This window comes from Callospermophilus lateralis, chromosome 3 (assembly GCF_048772815.1).
Source record: "Callospermophilus lateralis isolate mCalLat2 chromosome 3, mCalLat2.hap1, whole genome shotgun sequence".
NCBI lineage: Eukaryota > Metazoa > Chordata > Mammalia > Rodentia > Sciuridae > Callospermophilus > Callospermophilus lateralis.
Genome location: NC_135307.1, coordinates 172,860,576 through 172,877,974, shown reverse-complemented (window position 1 = coordinate 172,877,974; position 17,399 = coordinate 172,860,576). Strand labels below are relative to the sequence as shown.

The 17,399-nt window shown below is 55.0% G+C and overlaps 1 protein-coding gene across 1 annotated transcript; it reads right to left on the bottom strand.

Moving 5' to 3' along the window:
- Positions 1-5,911: 5,911 nt before the first annotated feature.
- Positions 5,912-12,967, bottom strand: Srxn1 (sulfiredoxin 1). The gene is made up of 2 exons (XM_076851649.2): positions 12,523-12,967; positions 5,912-8,719 (listed from the first exon to the last, which is right to left on the bottom strand). Exons 1-2 carry the CDS (start codon positions 12,721-12,723, stop codon positions 8,516-8,518), a joined length of 405 nt encoding a protein of 134 aa, XP_076707764.1. The 5' UTR covers positions 12,724-12,967; the 3' UTR covers positions 5,912-8,515.
- Between the last annotated feature and the right edge of the window lie 4,432 nt (positions 12,968-17,399).

The following is a 17,399-nucleotide window of genomic DNA, read 5'->3' as shown; positions in this document are numbered from 1 at the left end:
CATTTCTCAGGATGTATTTCATGATCACACTTAAAATAGGTGCCTTTTTTTTTTTTTTTTTTGGTACCACGGATTGAAGCCAGGGGTGCTTAACCACTGGGCCACATCCCCAGCCCTTCTTTTGCATTTTATTTAGAGTCAGGGGCTTGCTGATTGCTTAGGGTCTCGCTGAGTTGCTGAGGCTGGCTTTGAATTCGCGATCCTCCTGCCTCAGCCTCCAGAATCGCTGGGATTACAGGAAATGGGTGCATTTTTATTGCATGTAAACCTCCAAATTGATTTTAATGTGCATGTGTTTAAATTTTAAAAGAACTCCAGTTCAAGATATTAAGGAAATAGCAGTACAGATGCCATGAGGGTGTGGCCAAGCCGGGAAGCTTGTCCGCTACAGAAAAGTCTGGAGTCAGTGAACAAGGGAAAGAGAGGACTCAGTGGGTGAAGGAATGACTGAGCCAGGGAGTGGGTGGGGGCCAGGGAGCCCAGGCCTCCCCCCTGTGGAGGCGATCTGCTCTGCCCGCCCCAGCTCACTGGGTGGTCCTGCCCTAAGGTGATCATCCTGGAGACCCCAGACTCATCTGCTCCTCTTTCTGGGGGCAGCCCAAAGGCCCCCCCTTTCTAGTCTGCTCTTCTCCGAGTCCTTCACCCCAGAGGCTTAGCCATGATGCTCGCCAGGTCCTGCTGGCCTGGAGCCTACAACCTGGTGAGGCAGCAAGACAGAAGACGAGTGGACGGACAAACAAATAGAATGACTACAAGCTAACGTGAAGGCACATGGAGTTAGAGGGCCAGGGAGACCACCAGAGGCAGAGAGGCGAGGGAAACCTCTCGAAGGGGGTGGCATTTGAACTGAGACCTTAAGGAGGCATAAAGTCACCAGAAGAACCAGAGAAAGGGCATTCAAAGCAAGAGCCCAAAGGAAGAGCAAGCGCAAAGGCCCTGGGGTCAGAAAGCCAGTGGGAACTATGAGGCAGCTGGGTGGGCTGGAGGGCACTGGCTGGGGAAGGACAGTCATTTAGGACGTTCATGGTGAAGAGCCCCTGGTTGTTTTCTAAATCTGATCCTCAAACACTTTCATATGATATGATGTGACATAAATCTTAGTAGATGCTCAATACACATTTACTAAATTAGAATTGAAGACCTTCTAGTTCCAATAGTTCAGCCTTCCTGAAGTGGGACTGATCTGCCCTCAAGAGACAGGGTCGTATGGTGCCCAGATGAGTGGCCTCCAGAGAGCGCCTGCCCAGGACAAACCCTGGCTCTGCTTCGTCCCTCCTGTGATGGCCTGAGAGGCCCCACCTCTCTGAGCCTGTTTTCTCATCTCTCAGGTGGCTCAGGACATCCTAAGTGCTTTCTGATTGTTACATATGATGAGGAAGGACAAGGACACAGAGCAAGGTGACAGATCCCTTTTCAATGGCTTCCCCTCCTGAATCCTGCAGGAAGAGTCCCATCTTGTAGGGTGGGGCTCCCTGACACTTGCTAACTGAGAGTCAGCAGCGTGACCTGTGCCAGGTCGGAGGGAGTTAATAACGGGGCTGGGTTGACATCATTTGCATTTGTGGCTACCTTTATTTATGTCATTGATACCAATTTTCCTTGGCTATCTCAAGTTTATTTTTATTTTTGGTACTGGGGACTGAACCCAGGGACACTTTACCACTGAGCTATATCCGCAGACTTTTTCCTTCTCTCTCTCTCTCTGTCTTTTAATTGAGACAGGGAAACTGCTGAGGGCCTCCCTAAGTTGATGAGGCTGGCATTAAACTTCTGATCCTCCTGTCTCAGCCTCCAGTCACTGGGATTACAGGTGTGTACTCCCTCCCCAGCTATCTCAAGTTTCTTAAAAATTAAAAAACAAAAATTGGGCTGTGGATGTGGCTCAAGCAGTAGCACGCTCGCCTGGCATGCGTGCAGCCCGGGGTTCGATCCTCAGCACCACATACAAACAAAGATGTTGTGTCCGCTGAAAACTAAAAAATAAATATTAAAATTCTCTCTCTCTCTCTAAAAAAAAAAAAAATGTAAAAAAAAATTAAAAAAAAAATTAAGTCAAACAAAATCAAATTTAGATTTGAAAAAGCTATAGCCAGTTTGGGCACCTCTTACTGCCCATGTCCCCCGGGGTGGACTTAAGAGGACAGGGGTTTCAGCTGCTTAGGCTCCGATGGCTGGTGCCTGGGGCCGTGTATTCTGTGACCATTTGTAGCAGGAATGTCAGGGAGGTGTGTGAAGGTGGGACAGTCACTTCGGGACAGCCCTGTCCTGCCCTCTCTGGGGCCCCTCTGGCAGTGGCTTTCCTCTCTCTCCCCCACACCCCCAGTCTCCAGGGCAGGTCAGGGCTGTGCATTGTCCCTTGTCCTTGGGGGAGAGGTTTCTGGCAGCTGGGTAGAGCCTCCCTCCCCCATAAGCCTGGGGGCACCTGTCCTCATCTGGAAACAGGTAAGACAGCCCCTGGGGACTTCCTATGTTTGTCCTTATTTTGCAGACAAGGAAACTGAGGCTGGGAGAGGTGACTTTGGCTCCAGGATATTTGGAGAGTCCACTCCCTGCCCTGTAAAAGAAACATCTAAAACTCCTCCCTTCCAAACCGGGTGCTCCGTCCTGCACCCAGTAGGCTCACCATAAGTGTTGGCTGTGAGTATTGTCCTGAGTGCTGAACTTACCAGGATCTCACAGCTCGTAGGTGGCATCAACTACTGAAACCTAGGTCTGTCCATCTAAAGTGACTGACTCGCCCCGCGCTGCGACGCCCGCCTGTAACCTGGGGCTCAGGAGGCTCAGGAGGCTGAGGCAGGAGGACGGCGAGTTCAAAGCCAGCTCCAGCAACGGTGGCGAGGTCCTAAGCAACTTAGTGATTCTCTGTTTCAAAATAAGAACTTTAGGGCTGGGATGTGGCTCAGCGGTCGGTGGCCCTGCACTAAAACCAAAGTCTGCCTCCACCACGGGGCAGTCGTCGGGGCAGGGGCAGCCGCAGCAGCGCCGCCTGCGATCGGTGCTTCCCCCCGCAAGTGGCGCTGAGGGTCGGGGACAGGTTACCAGGTGGCCGCCGCCCGCCGCCCGCGGGCAGGTTGGGGCGCCCGCAGAGCCTCCCGCGGGGGCGCCCGACGGCCGGGCCGGCTGGTGGCGGGCGGCCTGGAAGACATTACACGGCTGTCGGCCGCGGGCGTCGCCCCCAGTTCCGGAGGCTCCCGGCGGCGGACGCGCGGGGCCAGGGGACGGCCCGCCACAAAGCGCGCTTTGTTCTGCGCTCCCCCCGGAGCTGGAACCAATGGATTGGCGGCCGCGGAGGTCAGGGGCCAGGCAGCGCGGGCAGCCGCGAGGGGCGGGGCGGGCGCGGGCCGCGGGGCCGGCCAGCTGGGCCCGCCGCAGGTCGCCTGGGCCTCCGTTTCCCCGTCTGTCCTACGGGAGGTCATTGCTGGTACCCGGTCGCCTCTCGGGTCTGCTCTGAGGCGCCACTAGGGCAGTCGGGGAGGTCCTGCGGCTGGTGCTGGTGCAGGTGACCCGAGAGGGCAGCCTGGGTGTGGGGTGCGGGGATGGGGGGATGAAGACGGCCCTTTTCGGGGGAGGGGGTACTGAGGATTGAACTCAGGGGCACTTGACCACTGAGCCACATCCCCAGCCCGATATTGTATTTTATTTAGAGTCAGGGTCTCACTGAGGTGCTTAGCGCCTGGATTTTGCTGAGGCTGCTTTTGAACTCGAGATCCTCCTGCCTCAGCCTCCCGAGGCTGGGATTACAGCTGTGCGCAACCACGACCGGAAGACATCCTTTTTATAAAGAGTGGGTCCTCCCTTCCTGCTCTGTGGGAGGGCTGGGGCCAGGGGCTGGACGGGACACTGGAAGTGAGTGTGGTTTGTAACCCACAGTGTAAGAGTTAGAGGCAGGGATGGATGTCTTTGGTCCTCTCCAGCCCAGGGCAGCCAGGACCTCTCCTCGGTTCCCTGATTTGATCCTGGATGCCAGGCTTGGCTTGTCTCCTCCAGCACTGGCAGGTGGAACTGCTCAGGCTGGGCCCAGGGACCAGGTGGAGTCCATCCTTGGTATTGACTGGCCCAGGGTAAGGAAGGGCAGAAACCACCCAGAGAGGGTTTTTTTTTTTTCTTCCTGGCAGCAGGTCACAGTCTGAATTCTATCCTCTACTCCCTACAGAACTAGAGCCCAGCCAGGCCCGTGCTGCATGAATTCCAGCTGGTTGGGAGGATAAGGCTGGAGGACTGCAAGTTCAAAGCCAGCCTTAGCAACTTAGTGAGACCCTGTCTCTAAATTTAAAATAAAAATGGCTAGAGTTGTTGCTCAGTGGTTAAGTACCCTTGGGTTCAATCCCTGATATAAAAAGAAAAAAAAAAAAGAAAGAAACTAGAGCTTATTAATTCATTCACACACCCCATCTGCATGTGCCCCCACCCCATGAGACAATTAGGTTTGGAATCAGGATCCCCTGGGGGAGCAGGCTATCAGGTACAGGGAGCCCCAGAAATTGCCTGAAATATGTGTATGTTTTCCTGGGGGAAGGGCTCAGGGCTTTCTCTGGTTCTCAGCTATGTTCATGAATCCCTGCCCTCCCCCATCAGCTATGTTCATGAATCCCTGCCCTCCCCCAACAACAACAACAAAAAAGGGTAAGAAGCACTGGTTGGCTTCTTACACAGGCCCAGTATTGCCTCAAGAATCCTTATCCAGGCATGGTGGCGCATACCTGTAATCCCAGCTGTTCAAAGAGGCTTGGGCGGGAGGATGGCAAGTTCAAGGCCAACCTCAGAAACTCAGTGAGGTCCTAAGCAACTTAGGGTGTGCTTGTCTCAAAATGAAGTGTAAAAAGGGCTGGGGCTGTGACTCAGGGTTACCCATCCCTGGGTTCAATCCCTGGTACTGCTGCTAGTACTACTACCAATCCACATTCTAGTGGGTGAGGCCGACAGGAACAGACACAGAGGATCATTTTAGAGAGTGATAAAAAGCTATGAAGAAAATAAAACTTGGGACAGGGACAGAATGATGGGGAAAGGCCGCTCTGAAGAAGTAACTTTTGGGCAGAGACCAGAATGCGGGAACTCTGGGAGAAGAGCACAGTGCCAATGGGCAGGTGGCCAGGGCACGCTGCCAGGGGCGATCTGCAAGGGAACTCGCACATGTTCACTGCTGCAGGGCAGATGGAAGGCAGGAAGGGCATAGCCTGATCCCTGAAGGTAAATGTCCCCAAAGGGCACAGGGACAACCAGGACCAGCACTCATGGTGGGCTTCGATATTTTAATTTTTAAAATTTTATTTATTTAACATTTCAATACCTTATTGTCTTATCTTAACCTAAATATACTACACGTAACTATGAATTTTATTTTATTTTTTATTTTTTTTGAGTGAGAGTGAGAGAGAGAGAGAGAATTTTTTTTTTTTTTTTTACGGTTTTTATTTTTTAGTATTCGGCGGACACAACATCTTTGTTTGTAGGGTGCTGAGGATCGAACCCCGGCCGCACCCATGCCAGGCGAGCGCGCTACCGCTTGAGCCCCATCCCCAGCCCATAACTATGAATTTTAAAACTGATTTAAAATCGACCATCTGTGGGTTCTAGAGCATGGAAGGGCCTCAGGGGTCCCCCACACACTGCCTTCACTGCATCCAAGTTCCTGGGGCAGGGGTTTGTTTGGGGAGGGGACCCACATGATCATGGGAGCCCCAAAGAGGCACCATAGCCCAGCTTGGAAGGGTCTAGAAGCTTCTTGGAGGAAGTGCCTCCTTTTGGAAGGGTCCATGACATGTGTAAAGCCACAGAGCAAGTGCAAAAGGGATGAGCAGAACCCGAAGCTCCAGACTCCCAGCGAGGTCCCCAAGGTCCCCAGCTTCTCTGAGCCCCAGTCGCCTGCCCTGGCCAGGCCCTTCCAGCCAGCAGCTGTTCTGTGGGCCAGAGGCCCAGCCTTGCTCGGTGGGGCTGGGAAGCAGCACCACCTGCTGGTCTAAGTGGGAAATGCAGCTCTCAGGCCGCCTCCGGAGCACCATCAGGTCACACCCTTAAAACCGCAGCTCCTCCTAAGTGTGACCTGATGTGTTCTGCACCTCCCACTCAGGGTCTGCCTGGCTGGGTCTTCTCTATAAGAAGGAAAAGTCCTTTCAGAAGGGAGAGGCCAGCCTCATTTACTTCATCCTGGAGGCCTGAGGGGCTCATTCATGCAAGGCACCTCAAAGCAGCAGTTTACGGGACACGTCCTCCCTGCACACTTAGGGGCACACGGTCTATTTGACAGCTTGGGGAAATCCTCCAGGGAAGGCAAAGACATGCCCAATGTCACCCATCGAGTGGGTCCACCAGCTGGTTCAGAACCCAGATCTCCTGGGTCCCACCCAAAGGGTCTTGCCTCTGCCCTGGGAGCGCCGGTGTGTGGGGTGTCACCGTATTGGAAAATAACCGAGGCAGTCTAAATCAGCCGTTCTCAGCCTGAGGTCCCTACACAGCAGATTGGCATCACCCAGGAATTTGTTAGCTGTGCACATTCTTGAGCAGAGTCAACGGACCTGCTGGATCAGAAACTGGGGGTGAAGTCCACCAACCCAGCCTGAGCGTCCAAACCAACTAAGGCAACCGCAGCCCTAATTTTATTAAATAAACGTTTATTTTGGAATGACTTTAGACTGATGGAAAAGGTACAGAGATAGTGCAAAGAGATCCCACCCTCTCTACCCAGCCCGCCCCAACAGCTTCACAATAAGTTGACTTCAAGGATGACCACAGTACATTTGCCAAAACCAAGGCCGACATTGGTATAGTATTAACTAACATCCAGACTTTATCATCAGAGTCCCAGCTGTTCTGCTAATGTCTTTTGCTTTTGGTTGTCGTTGTTGTTCCAAGATCTAATCCAGGATGCCACACTGCATTCTATACCTCTCCAATCCTATTCCCCAGGACGCCCAATGGATGGGGAAAGCTGTTGTCCTCACTACCGAGCTGGGGAAACTGAGAGCTGAGTTGCCTAAGGCCAGTGAGAGCAAGCCCCACCTCACTGCAAACTTCTGGAATTCTTCTGGAATGTTCCACGTGGCCAATCTCATCTCACCCATGCGGACGAGATGGATCCGGCCCTTGAAGACCCAGATTCTGCCTTATCACCTTGTCCCCTAGATTTTGAGGGCCAGGACATCGTCTTAGTCTTATGTCACTTAGGCCAAAGTGTGTGTGGGGAGACAGAGAGAGAGAGAGAGAGAAGGAGTAGTTATTTGACACCCATTTGTGATAGATGAACAATGGCCCCAAGTTCTCTGCGGTTCCCGCATCGAGAGGTATAGTGGTTTCCGTCCTTTGACTCTGGACAAAGACTTGTGATTTGCTCTGATCAAAAGAACCTAGAGGTGACACTGTCACAGTCCCTAACCTAGAGTTCTAGAAGTTCTAGTTCTCACTGTTTGGGAATCTTGAGGCCAAAATCTGGTGAACAAGCCTGAGTTAGCCTGTTGGAAGAGAATCAAGCCACCCCGGCCACAGCTAGTCATCTGCCTGACAAGCAAGTAGGGCTAACCCAGCCCATCCAGCCCCCGGCTTAGGTGACAGCTGAGGATAGCCCCAGGCAGGACACCAGAGCTGCCCAGCCCAAGTTGCCAACCCACAGAATTATGCGTAAAGAAATAACTTTGGGGCTGCTAAGGACGGAAGGCTTCTGTCACAATGAAGTCTCACCAATACCCTGCTCCTCCTCTCTCCTGGCATCCCAATTTTATTTCAGCAGGCAACATGCCGGTCTCAGAAGATGGGACATGACTGGTGTGCTCCACCATGACAGTTCTGTTCCCTGCTGTCTTACCTTTCTTGGCAGTTACGTATGGCCGGCCCAGGAGACCTAAGCAGATATACGCAGGGGAGAGGGCAGGCAGGACCCAAGCCTCTGGAAGAGGTTTTACTTTCTGGTAGAAGTTGACAGCCCAGGTGACCTGTTCCTTCCTCTTTAGCAGCACCTCTCCCTTAAAGACAGACACGATTCCTGGAGACACAGCAGCCTTCTTGGGACCATGAAGTAGTAAACAAGGAGGACAGGGCAAAAGGATCACAGAGACATAAGCCCTGCCTTCACTGCACTGTTGAAGTGACACCATTTGGGCCATTTGTCTCCAGAATTCATGCTGTGTGGAAAAATAAACCTCTCCTTGTTAACCGGAACCTAGGCTTTCCTTTACTTGCAGCCGAACGTAATCACAGAGCAAGGTATCATGAAGAGTGTGAAGAGGGCACTGTCCTTGGGACTCTGGAGCCAGCAGCACGCAGCTCTCCAAGTCCATCTCTTTTCTCATCTCATCTCCAACAGTCCTTGAAGGATAAGGCCATGATCATACTTTCAGAGGTGACAACTGGGGCTCCCACCCTGTTCTGCCTGAGTCCAAGTCCTGGCCGATAGCAAAGGCAGAGCCAGAGTCAGATGGTCCCCCAAGGCACAAAGAAACCGCACACATCCCTGCTGCGCCCTCTGCGTGGCCCGCCTGCTGGGCCAGGAGGAATTCTGGGGTCCTGGGGTGGGAGGAGGCTGCTACTGCAGGTCGGGAGTGGAGGCCCCCAGGTAGACCCGCAGGTCCGAGAGGGTGGACTGGACCAGCTTGGCAGGGATGGTCTCTCGCTGCAGCTGCTGGTAGGCTGCGTAGCGGTGGCAGCCCCCGAAGGAGTAGAAGTAGTTGCCCCCCTGGGCCCCTTTGATCCAGAGGACGTCAATGGGGGGCACGCTGTCCGGGTCCTCCTGCAGAGAAGGGCACAGAGCAGTGAGCACGGCCCCGGGCCAGAGTGGCGCTCCAACAGGGAGCTCATGTGGGTGACGGGCGAGGCCAGGTGTGCAGGCTGGAGGCGCCACGAGGGCAGCTTGAGCCTTGGCCTGGGGAGAGTGTCCACGCCAGGGCAGTGGGCAGCTGCCAGGAGAGCCGGCGGGGAGTCACTTACCCACACTCCACATCTGGCCCTGTCCTAGACCCTGGGGACGAGGCACAGCCAGGACAGACACGGTCCCTGTGCGCACGGGGCGGTGGGTTACTGGGACAGGTGGAGCCAAGAAGGGACCGCTGTGTGGCAAGGGCTAGGAAGACAAGAACGCAGGTGACAAGACAGGGAAGGGGTCCTCCAGGGCTCCGAGAGGGGACAGTGACGCGGAGATGCACCTGGGAAGCCAGCAGTGGGAGCAGTTTAGATGAACTGCCCAGGTTCAGAGCTCGGCTACTCGGGCTGTTCACTGGTGCCTCAGTTGCCCTATCTGTCAAATGGGGATGGAGACACAGACACACCTCCTGCAGCTCTGGGATTGCACGGGCTGTAATGTCTGCTGGTTCCTACCTGAGGAACGGCATTCCAGGCAGCGGGAAGAGCAAACGCAAGAGCCCTGAGGGGGGACCACTGTGGTGGAGGCTCGGGGAGGAGGCCAGTGTGACCAGAGTGGACTCGAGGCATCAAGGAGGCAAAGCGATCAGAGAGGTCAAGCAGAAGCCAGAAGAGGCAGAGTGAAGGGTGTGCAGTCGGGAGGTTTTTGTTTTTTTTTTTTTTTTTACCAGGGATTGAACCCACGGGGGTGCTCAACCATAGAGCCACATCCCCAGCTCTGTTTATTTTTCATTTGAGACAGGGTCTCCCTAAGTTGCTTAGGGCCTCACTAAATTGCTGAGGCTGGCCTTGAACTTTCGATCCTCTGGTCTCAGCCTCCGGAGTGGCTGGGATTACAGGCGGGCCCCACGGCACCTGGAGGGCTGGAGCATTTTGAACCTGATGAGATGCCATTCTAGAAATGTGCCCAGAGCAGGCTTAGCGGGCTGGACAGAGGAGAGGCCTCCAAAGGTGTTCAGCAGCAGATGCTGCCCTGGCTGCTGGTGTGGGGGGACCGGGAGAGGGCACAGCTCTGGGACTGTGTAGGAGGCAGGTTGGAGGCGTCAGGCAGAGAGGGTGGCTAGGAGGGCGAGAGAAAGAGGAGGGTCGAAGGCGATTTCCCAGTCGGGTCTGAGCATCGGGTGGGTGTCCTCTAGGTGGGGAGAGCCTGGGGCAGGGCGGGGGGCGGGGTGAGCACACCAGGGAGACCCTAATAAGTGGGGTCGGCCTAGAAGGAAGGCCTCTGCCTCTGGCCCTCAGGACCCCTCTGGAGCTGGCTGATGGTTCACGACCCCACGTTGCCCCAGTGAGCATGAGGCACGTGGTCACAAGCCGGTGCTCCGGAACCAGGAAAACCCAAATTTGGTCTCAGCTCTGAGCGGCTGGGGATCCTGTGCAGGTGGCCTCAACTCTGAACACTCTGCTCACCCATAGGTGGGACTCAGGGACCCACCAGGGCGGCTGCTAAGGAGGCGGTGAGTGGGTGCCCGAGAGACGTTAGTGGAAGTATCTACACCCGCCCTGCAGGCCTTGGACTGGGTAGTGGGTGGGCACAATAAGGATCCCTACAGATGTCTAAGTCCTAATCCTTAAAGCCTGTGAATATGTCACCCTACAGGATAGAAAGGATTTTGCAGATGGACTTAAGGTCAGGATCTTAAGAAAGAAGGTCATGGTGGGATGACCCAGATGGGTTGAAGGGACTCACCAGGGTTCTTGGGAGTGGAGGAGGGTGGCACAAGTGGAGGCTGGAGTGAAGCAATGTGGGGAGGCTGTGAGTCACGGGCACAGGGGCACATCTGTAACCCCCGCAGCCCGGGAGGCTGAGGCAGGAGGATCGCAAGTTCCAGGCCAGCCTCGGCAATTACGCAAGTCCCTAAGTGACTTAGTGAGACTCTGTCTCAGAATAAAAAATCAAAAAGGCCAAAGATGTAGCTCAATGGTAAAGCACCTCCAGGCTCAACCCCCAAACAACCACCACAACAAAAATGGCCAAGAGCCAAGGAGCGTGGACAGACTCATAGTGTCACAGTTGGAAAAGCAAGAAAACAGACTCTCCCAGGAGCCTCCAGAACACAGCCCCACTGACACCTTATTTCAGCCCAGTGAAACCCAGTCTGGACTTCTGAACCACAGAACTGTAAAACAGGACCTCAGCGTTGCTTTAAGCCATGAACTCTGTGGTAACGGGCTACCGAGGCTGTAGAAAATGAGTCCATATGGAAAGTTAGCGGAGGCAGGTCCCGTCCTTGCCTCACACAGGCTACCGTTTAGCACCAGAGATGGGCATCTCAACGCAGGGGGACCACAGCTATGCTGGTGGGGTCACAGGAGGCTTCCAGGACACAGGGGACCCCTAATCCAGCAAGGGAGGGCAGGAAAGAGGCTGACCCTGAGATAGGAGGCCTGAGGGGGAGTCAGAGGCTATGCACAAGAGTTTCCCGCACGGAAAAAGGCCCCGCAGAGGCCCAGCAATGGGGAGGGTGTGCAGGGCTGGACCCCTCCACTGAGAGCCAGGTCCTGGGGCAGGGCTGAGGCCACAGCCAAGACCACAGAGTCCCTGCTCCAATGGAGACAGAACAATACAACACACAATTTCTGGTGGACATAAGCGCTATCCACAACACCTCAGGGTAAGTGGGGAGCAAGAGGCCAAGGCGCCATCTGCAAGGTGGTCAAGGGGACAGAGACCTATGGCAAGCCGCGGAGCAGGTGCTGTGGCTATCTGCAGCGGTGGCTCTAGGCAGTGGGGACAGAGTGCACATTCTAGGCTGGCTGTATAGGTGTTTGGTGGGGTTTAGAAGTGTCCCCACCCCTCCTCTCCTCCATCCCTCACTTTCCAAGGGTCTGGGAGAAGGGGACAGGAAGCCACCTGGGCCTAATGTGACACATATTTCTGAGTGTCCCCCTTCCTGCAGGAGGGTCACTCCAGCCCTCCTTTGCCTTTGGCAGGACTGGGATGGAGCCCAGGGCCTCGCACAGCTAGGTGCCTGCGCTCCCCGACCACACCCCCAGACTTTTAACTTTTTTTTTGAGCCAGGATCTTGCTAAACTGCCCAGACGCCTCCGCCTCCCAATCGGCTGGGATTATAGGCGTCAACCGCCCCCGGTCTCCCAGCCAGCGCTCCACTCCCGCATTCCTGAGCACAGTGTCTCTGGGATGAAGCTGACCCTTGTCCTCTCCCATTTCTCCTCCAGACAGGGCCCTCCCACGGACACGACACACCCAGTTCCATTGCCGCTGTCACAGGTGGAAGGGAAGTCATGGCTTATCTTTGGATAGGGTGGTGGCCACCAGCTGGGTATTGGGGCCAGGCGGCCTGGGTGTGAATTCCCATTGCGCCACTTTCCAAGTGCCTGACCTTGAACAAGTTGCTGGAATCCGCCTGCACCTCCGTTTCCAGGGACAGCATCTGCCTCGCAGGGTTGGCACAAGAAGCTAAGGGCTTAAAACAGCTCCTGCGTCACGGCAAGCGCTATCTTTATAAGTTAGCGATCATTATTTTAATCATCTATTTCAATCCCCTTCTTGCTCAAACGAGGAAACAGAGTGCCCAGAGAGGCCCGGCCACTTGCTCAAGGTCACACAGCCAACGCTGGGCTCCGAGAGAGCCCGGAACCAGTCCCACCTCGCGTCCGGCGCAACCTCCCTCCTCCCGAGCCCTCCCTTCGCGGACGGCCTCCCCGGGGACTCACCCGGATGGTGTCCACCAGGCTCTGCACCTTGGCCGGGTCCAGCACCGACGGCAGTGGACGGATGAGCACGCTCAGCGGCACGTTGTGCACCGCAGCGATGCAGCCCGAGTGGATGCTGCCGCCCTGCGCGCCGCCGCCCGACCCGGGACCCTCGGGCGCCCCCCGGCTGGCGCCGGTCCTGCCGCCAGCGCGCAGCCCCATCGCGTGGTCGCCGCTAGCCCAGCCGCCTCCCGGGCCTCACCTCCGGCCGGGCCGTACCACTCAGCGCCGCCGGTGGGGGCCGCAGGCAGGCGCCTCCCCCGGGCCCGCAGTGGTCCGGCCGGTCCCCGCGGTCTCCACCCGCACACGCCCCGCTCCCCCGGCGCCCGCGACCCGCGCGATCACGGGTCTCCGCTGGGGGGCGCCCCTCCGCCGGCGCTGGCCGCGGCCCCGGGAGTGGAAGCGCCCGGGCGGGCTGACTCAGGGTGAGTTTGCAGGTCGCGTGGCGGGAGGAGCGAGTGTGACGCACAGCGAGGGTGACTCAGGCCCGCTGGGGCGGGAGGGGGCGGCGGCCGGACTTGCAGAGCCAGGATGAGTCGGCAAAACCGCGGGCGCGTCCGCCCCCGGCGTCCGAGCTGCGGGGACGCCTGCCACGGAGGTGAGACCGTGGCGACTCCAGGAACTGTAGGGACGTGGCACTGACCGTGCAGGCGCAGTTCGGGACACTTTGCGGGTGGGTTGATTTATTTACCCCCACCACCACCACCACAAGCCCTGCAAGGTAGGACGATGATCATTCCCATTTTGCAAAAGAGGAAACTGAGGCACAGAGAAGTTCACACGGTTTCCCCTGGGTCACAGAGCTAGATAAATGACGGAACCAGAGTTCAAATCCTGTCTACCTGCCCCCTAGGCCGCTCTGCGCCCCACCGCTGGCTCCCTGCTCAGCACCAGTAACTGCCCCAGGGAGCCATTCTGGACAGTGCTCGCGCTGCCCAGAGCTCCACAGTGTCCCATCCCATCGTCCAAACGCCACCTAGGAAGTGGGCGTGACTTCGGAACGCGCGTCCAAGGTAGATCAGCTGAAATGAGAAGTCATCTGAGGACAAAGGGGTCCCCAGCTCCAAGCGGGGACGTGGATGGCTTGGCTTTCTTCCTGTGGACACACGCGTGCATAATACCCACCTCGGCAGCAGGGGAAACCAGAGATGGCCGGGGGTGGGGTGAAGCTCAAGGGCCAGGGGCCTTTCTGGTTAGAACACCTTCTAAACACCGTCTGTGCAATGAGGCAACACTGTCCCTCCCTCAAGGCTGTGAGTGTGAGCAGAGAGAGTGAGCTGCCCGAGCTCCTTCCTGGTGCATTATGGGTCTCTCACCGAATTTTGGAACCCTGAAGTCCTCACCACTTTGACCTTGACCTTTCCCTTTCTGCAGTTCCCAAACATAACCCCTGTGAGCACCTAAATCCCACCCTGTCTCAGAAAGAGCGGATCCTTAGCCCCAGGATTATGGAGAATTGGAAAATTTCAACGAGAAGCTGTCCCTTCCCCAACTACTTCCTCCATATAGGAGGTAAAGAAGGCAGGATCATAGTTGCTGGAGTGGAAATGGAGATTTGACCCAATTCTGTCACTGGGGGCCTCCTCAGTGAGGCCCTGACCCTGGTATCAAATTCTGTTATGTTGGGACACCCAGGGCCCAAGTCACAATGGCTTAAACTGTTTTCTCACATAACAAAAGCTTGGAGGTGGCTCTATCCAAATTTGAAAAGTGTCATCAAAAATCCAGGTTCTGTTCATCTTTTGGTGCCATTTTCCTTAGGTTTACCCCTCAGGGTCCCAAGGTGGCTGCTGCAGCTCCAAGTATCACATAACTATATAACAACATTTAAAGATGGAAGTTAGGACATTCCTTTATGCCTCTTTTTTAAGAGTGAATAAACCCTCATTTGTTCCCCTTCCTGCCCCTTCAGGATCAAGAATTATATGTCCATGTCCAAACCAATCCCTGGCAAGGGGAGTGGAATTATCATGTTTGCCTCAGCTTGACCGGTGTTCACCTTTGGGCTCAAAAGGGTTTGCCCTTCCTGAAATGCATGACCCACGATCTCAGAACAGAACTGAGGAGGCCTGGTAGCAGCAACCTAGTTCTCCTGTGAGCTCCCCCTTCCCTCTACTCTCAGGACCCTGTGGTTGCCAAGGCAACCCCATCTTCTGGGGATGGGGGCGGGGAAGAGGACTTGACCTGCCCTGCCCAGTCAGCATTTCCTTTATGTTGGTCTGTGTGTCCCCAAGCCAATGTGACTCGGATGTCATCCTTTTGTTGGGATGAATTGGGCATCTCACCTTCACAAGTCTAAAACTGGAAGCCAGAGAAACTCTGACATCTACCCGACACCATTGTCCCTTAGGTTGGATGCTCTCAAAAGCAGACCCTGAGGTAAGGACGTGTGTGGGTGGCTTATGTGGGAGCTGTTCTGGTTTTTATTGCTGCAAAATAAATCACTCCAAAATCAGTGGCATAAAACAGTCATTTATTATCCCCAGATTCTGTGGGTCAGTGACTCAGATGGGAAGCCGGGAGACTAGTGCTGCTTCTCTCCGGTGTCTGGGCCATGGCAGGGAGGTGACTCAGCAGGGGGCTGAGTCACAGGGTCTCGCTAAGTTGCTTGGGACCTCACTAAGTTGCTGAGGCTGGCTTTGAACTTGCAATCCTCCTGCCTCAGCCTCCTGAGCTGCTGGGATCACAGGCGGGCACCACCACAGCCGTCATGCTTATCCTGCGCGGCCCCCTGTCTCCCTGTTTTCCTCTCCATCTTCGTCCCCTCTGCTGACCTCCTAAGTTCTGTTTTAATTTCACGAAGAAGAGTTGCCTCTTCCTCTGGGATCTTGGGTGCACGCTGAGCAGCTCCTTGGGGTGCTGAGGCAGGTTTGCTCTTCCATTGCTGCTTCTTATGGTCACAAGATGAGTTCCAGGGCCAACGGACAACCCCCGTCTTTGTTCACATCCAGGAGGAAAGAGAGAATCCATTCCAGCAACTGTGATATGAAATTCTTCCTCCGTTCAGTCTGATTGGCCAGCTTGAGTCATGTGACTGCCCGAGACTACTCACATCCTCCTGGGACATGCCATGTGCCAAGCTGCTTAAACAGGGGTACAGGGGCCTGGCACTCATTGGGATGACTGTGAGGGCTGAGAGGGGACCCCTTAGTCATCCTCCTGGGGTTAGCCTGCTCCGAGCCATCTGCATATGGCTAAGCAATGGGCAGATGTCCCATGAATACCAGGCCTGGTGTCACTGGTTCCCCCCTCGACTCACCTTTGATTTCATCTGCAGTTGTTCTGAAAAGTTCCATGCAAGCTCAGACTTGAGCCCCCTGTGTCTTCACATCCCCATCCTTGGGGAGCTCTGCCCACACACAGGCACACACCAGAGGGGGACAGCAGCTGTTCTACAGGTGCTGACCTCTGCCATCCAAGATGGGCAACTTGAGGAGTGTTCTCGACCATCTGGACCTTTCTAGAACCTTCTCTGAGACCAGCAGTAGGCAGCCCCTGGCTACAAGTGGCCTCACTAACACACCCTCTGCCCTATTCTTCTTGCCCCTCATTTCTGCCTTCTGGGGTCCCATGTAAACACCTTGCACTCAAGACCAGACTTTGCTATCAGGGAGCCAAAACTGAGGCAAAGGGGCAGGTGACGTGGGGTCATCGCCTCTGGTTCTGCACCTTGCCTGGCTTAAAATTCAGGTGCATGATCTCGGGCCAGCCACCTGTTGTGCCTCGGTTTCCTGATTGCAAAGTGGACAGCATGATGTCACCTCATCTGAGGGGTCTTGGAGATATAAGAAGAGATGATGTGAAGTCAAGTCCTTGGGAAAGCGCAAAGCATCCTGAACATTTTAAATGACGAGCAGATCTTGGCGAGCTCCGCGTCTGCACCTCCAAAATAGTTTTGAGGCCTTAGTTCAGACTCTTCTTTGCAAGTGACAGAAGACAAAGTGAACCAGCTGATGGCAACAGGCTGCCCCTTGGCTGTGGGTGAAGCTGCACCTCCAGGAAAAGTGAGTCCAGAGATTGTTCAGTCTGGGCGATGCTGGCACCACTCAGAGGCGGGAATCGCTGGAGGAGAATCGCGGCTTCTTTGAGGGGACCGTGAAAGGGGATGGCATCCCTACTCCAGCTGAGCTGCCCTGGGCTGCAGGTAACAAGGCCCCCGTTCAGCCGACAGAACCCCTTAACCACTCAGTTTTGTGCCGCAGTCTGGGCTGGGCACAAATCACGAGCCAGTGAAGCAGGAACAAACTTTATTTCTGAACTCCACCAGCACACTCCACACACGCTCCCCGGGAACTCTCCCGCGAACCACGCAAGCGGTGTTCTCTGGTGTTCTCTCGGGACACACTACACCAACAGGAAATCCCTCCTCCGGAATTCCCTCCCACCGCACTTCCCCAACCAATGGGAACTCTCCGGGAGTCCCGTGAGAGCTCCAAAGCAGCAGGCCGAGGTGGGCAGCGGGGATCTAATATCCAATTGAATGCAGATCTTAACATAATCATTATTATCTCAATGGCTTGCTGGGGTCACCTTTCAACCAAAAATGCCTTGCGTCATTCCTACTTGGCTATGGCTCTCAGCAGTTTTGTGAATATTTTGATGAAATCGACACAGGGGCATCAACATAGGTTGGAAGTCATCACCGAGAGCTGATTATTATGACTGATGATGCGCATAAGCCCTGGATATATTCTAATATTATAATTATATTCTTACTCTTGGGTAATTACATTATACATTATACAATCATACGTTATATACTACATTTAAGTTTTCATAGGCGTCCACATCTAGGATGAGCAAACAAAATGGTTAAACAATAAAGCCACTCCTCACAG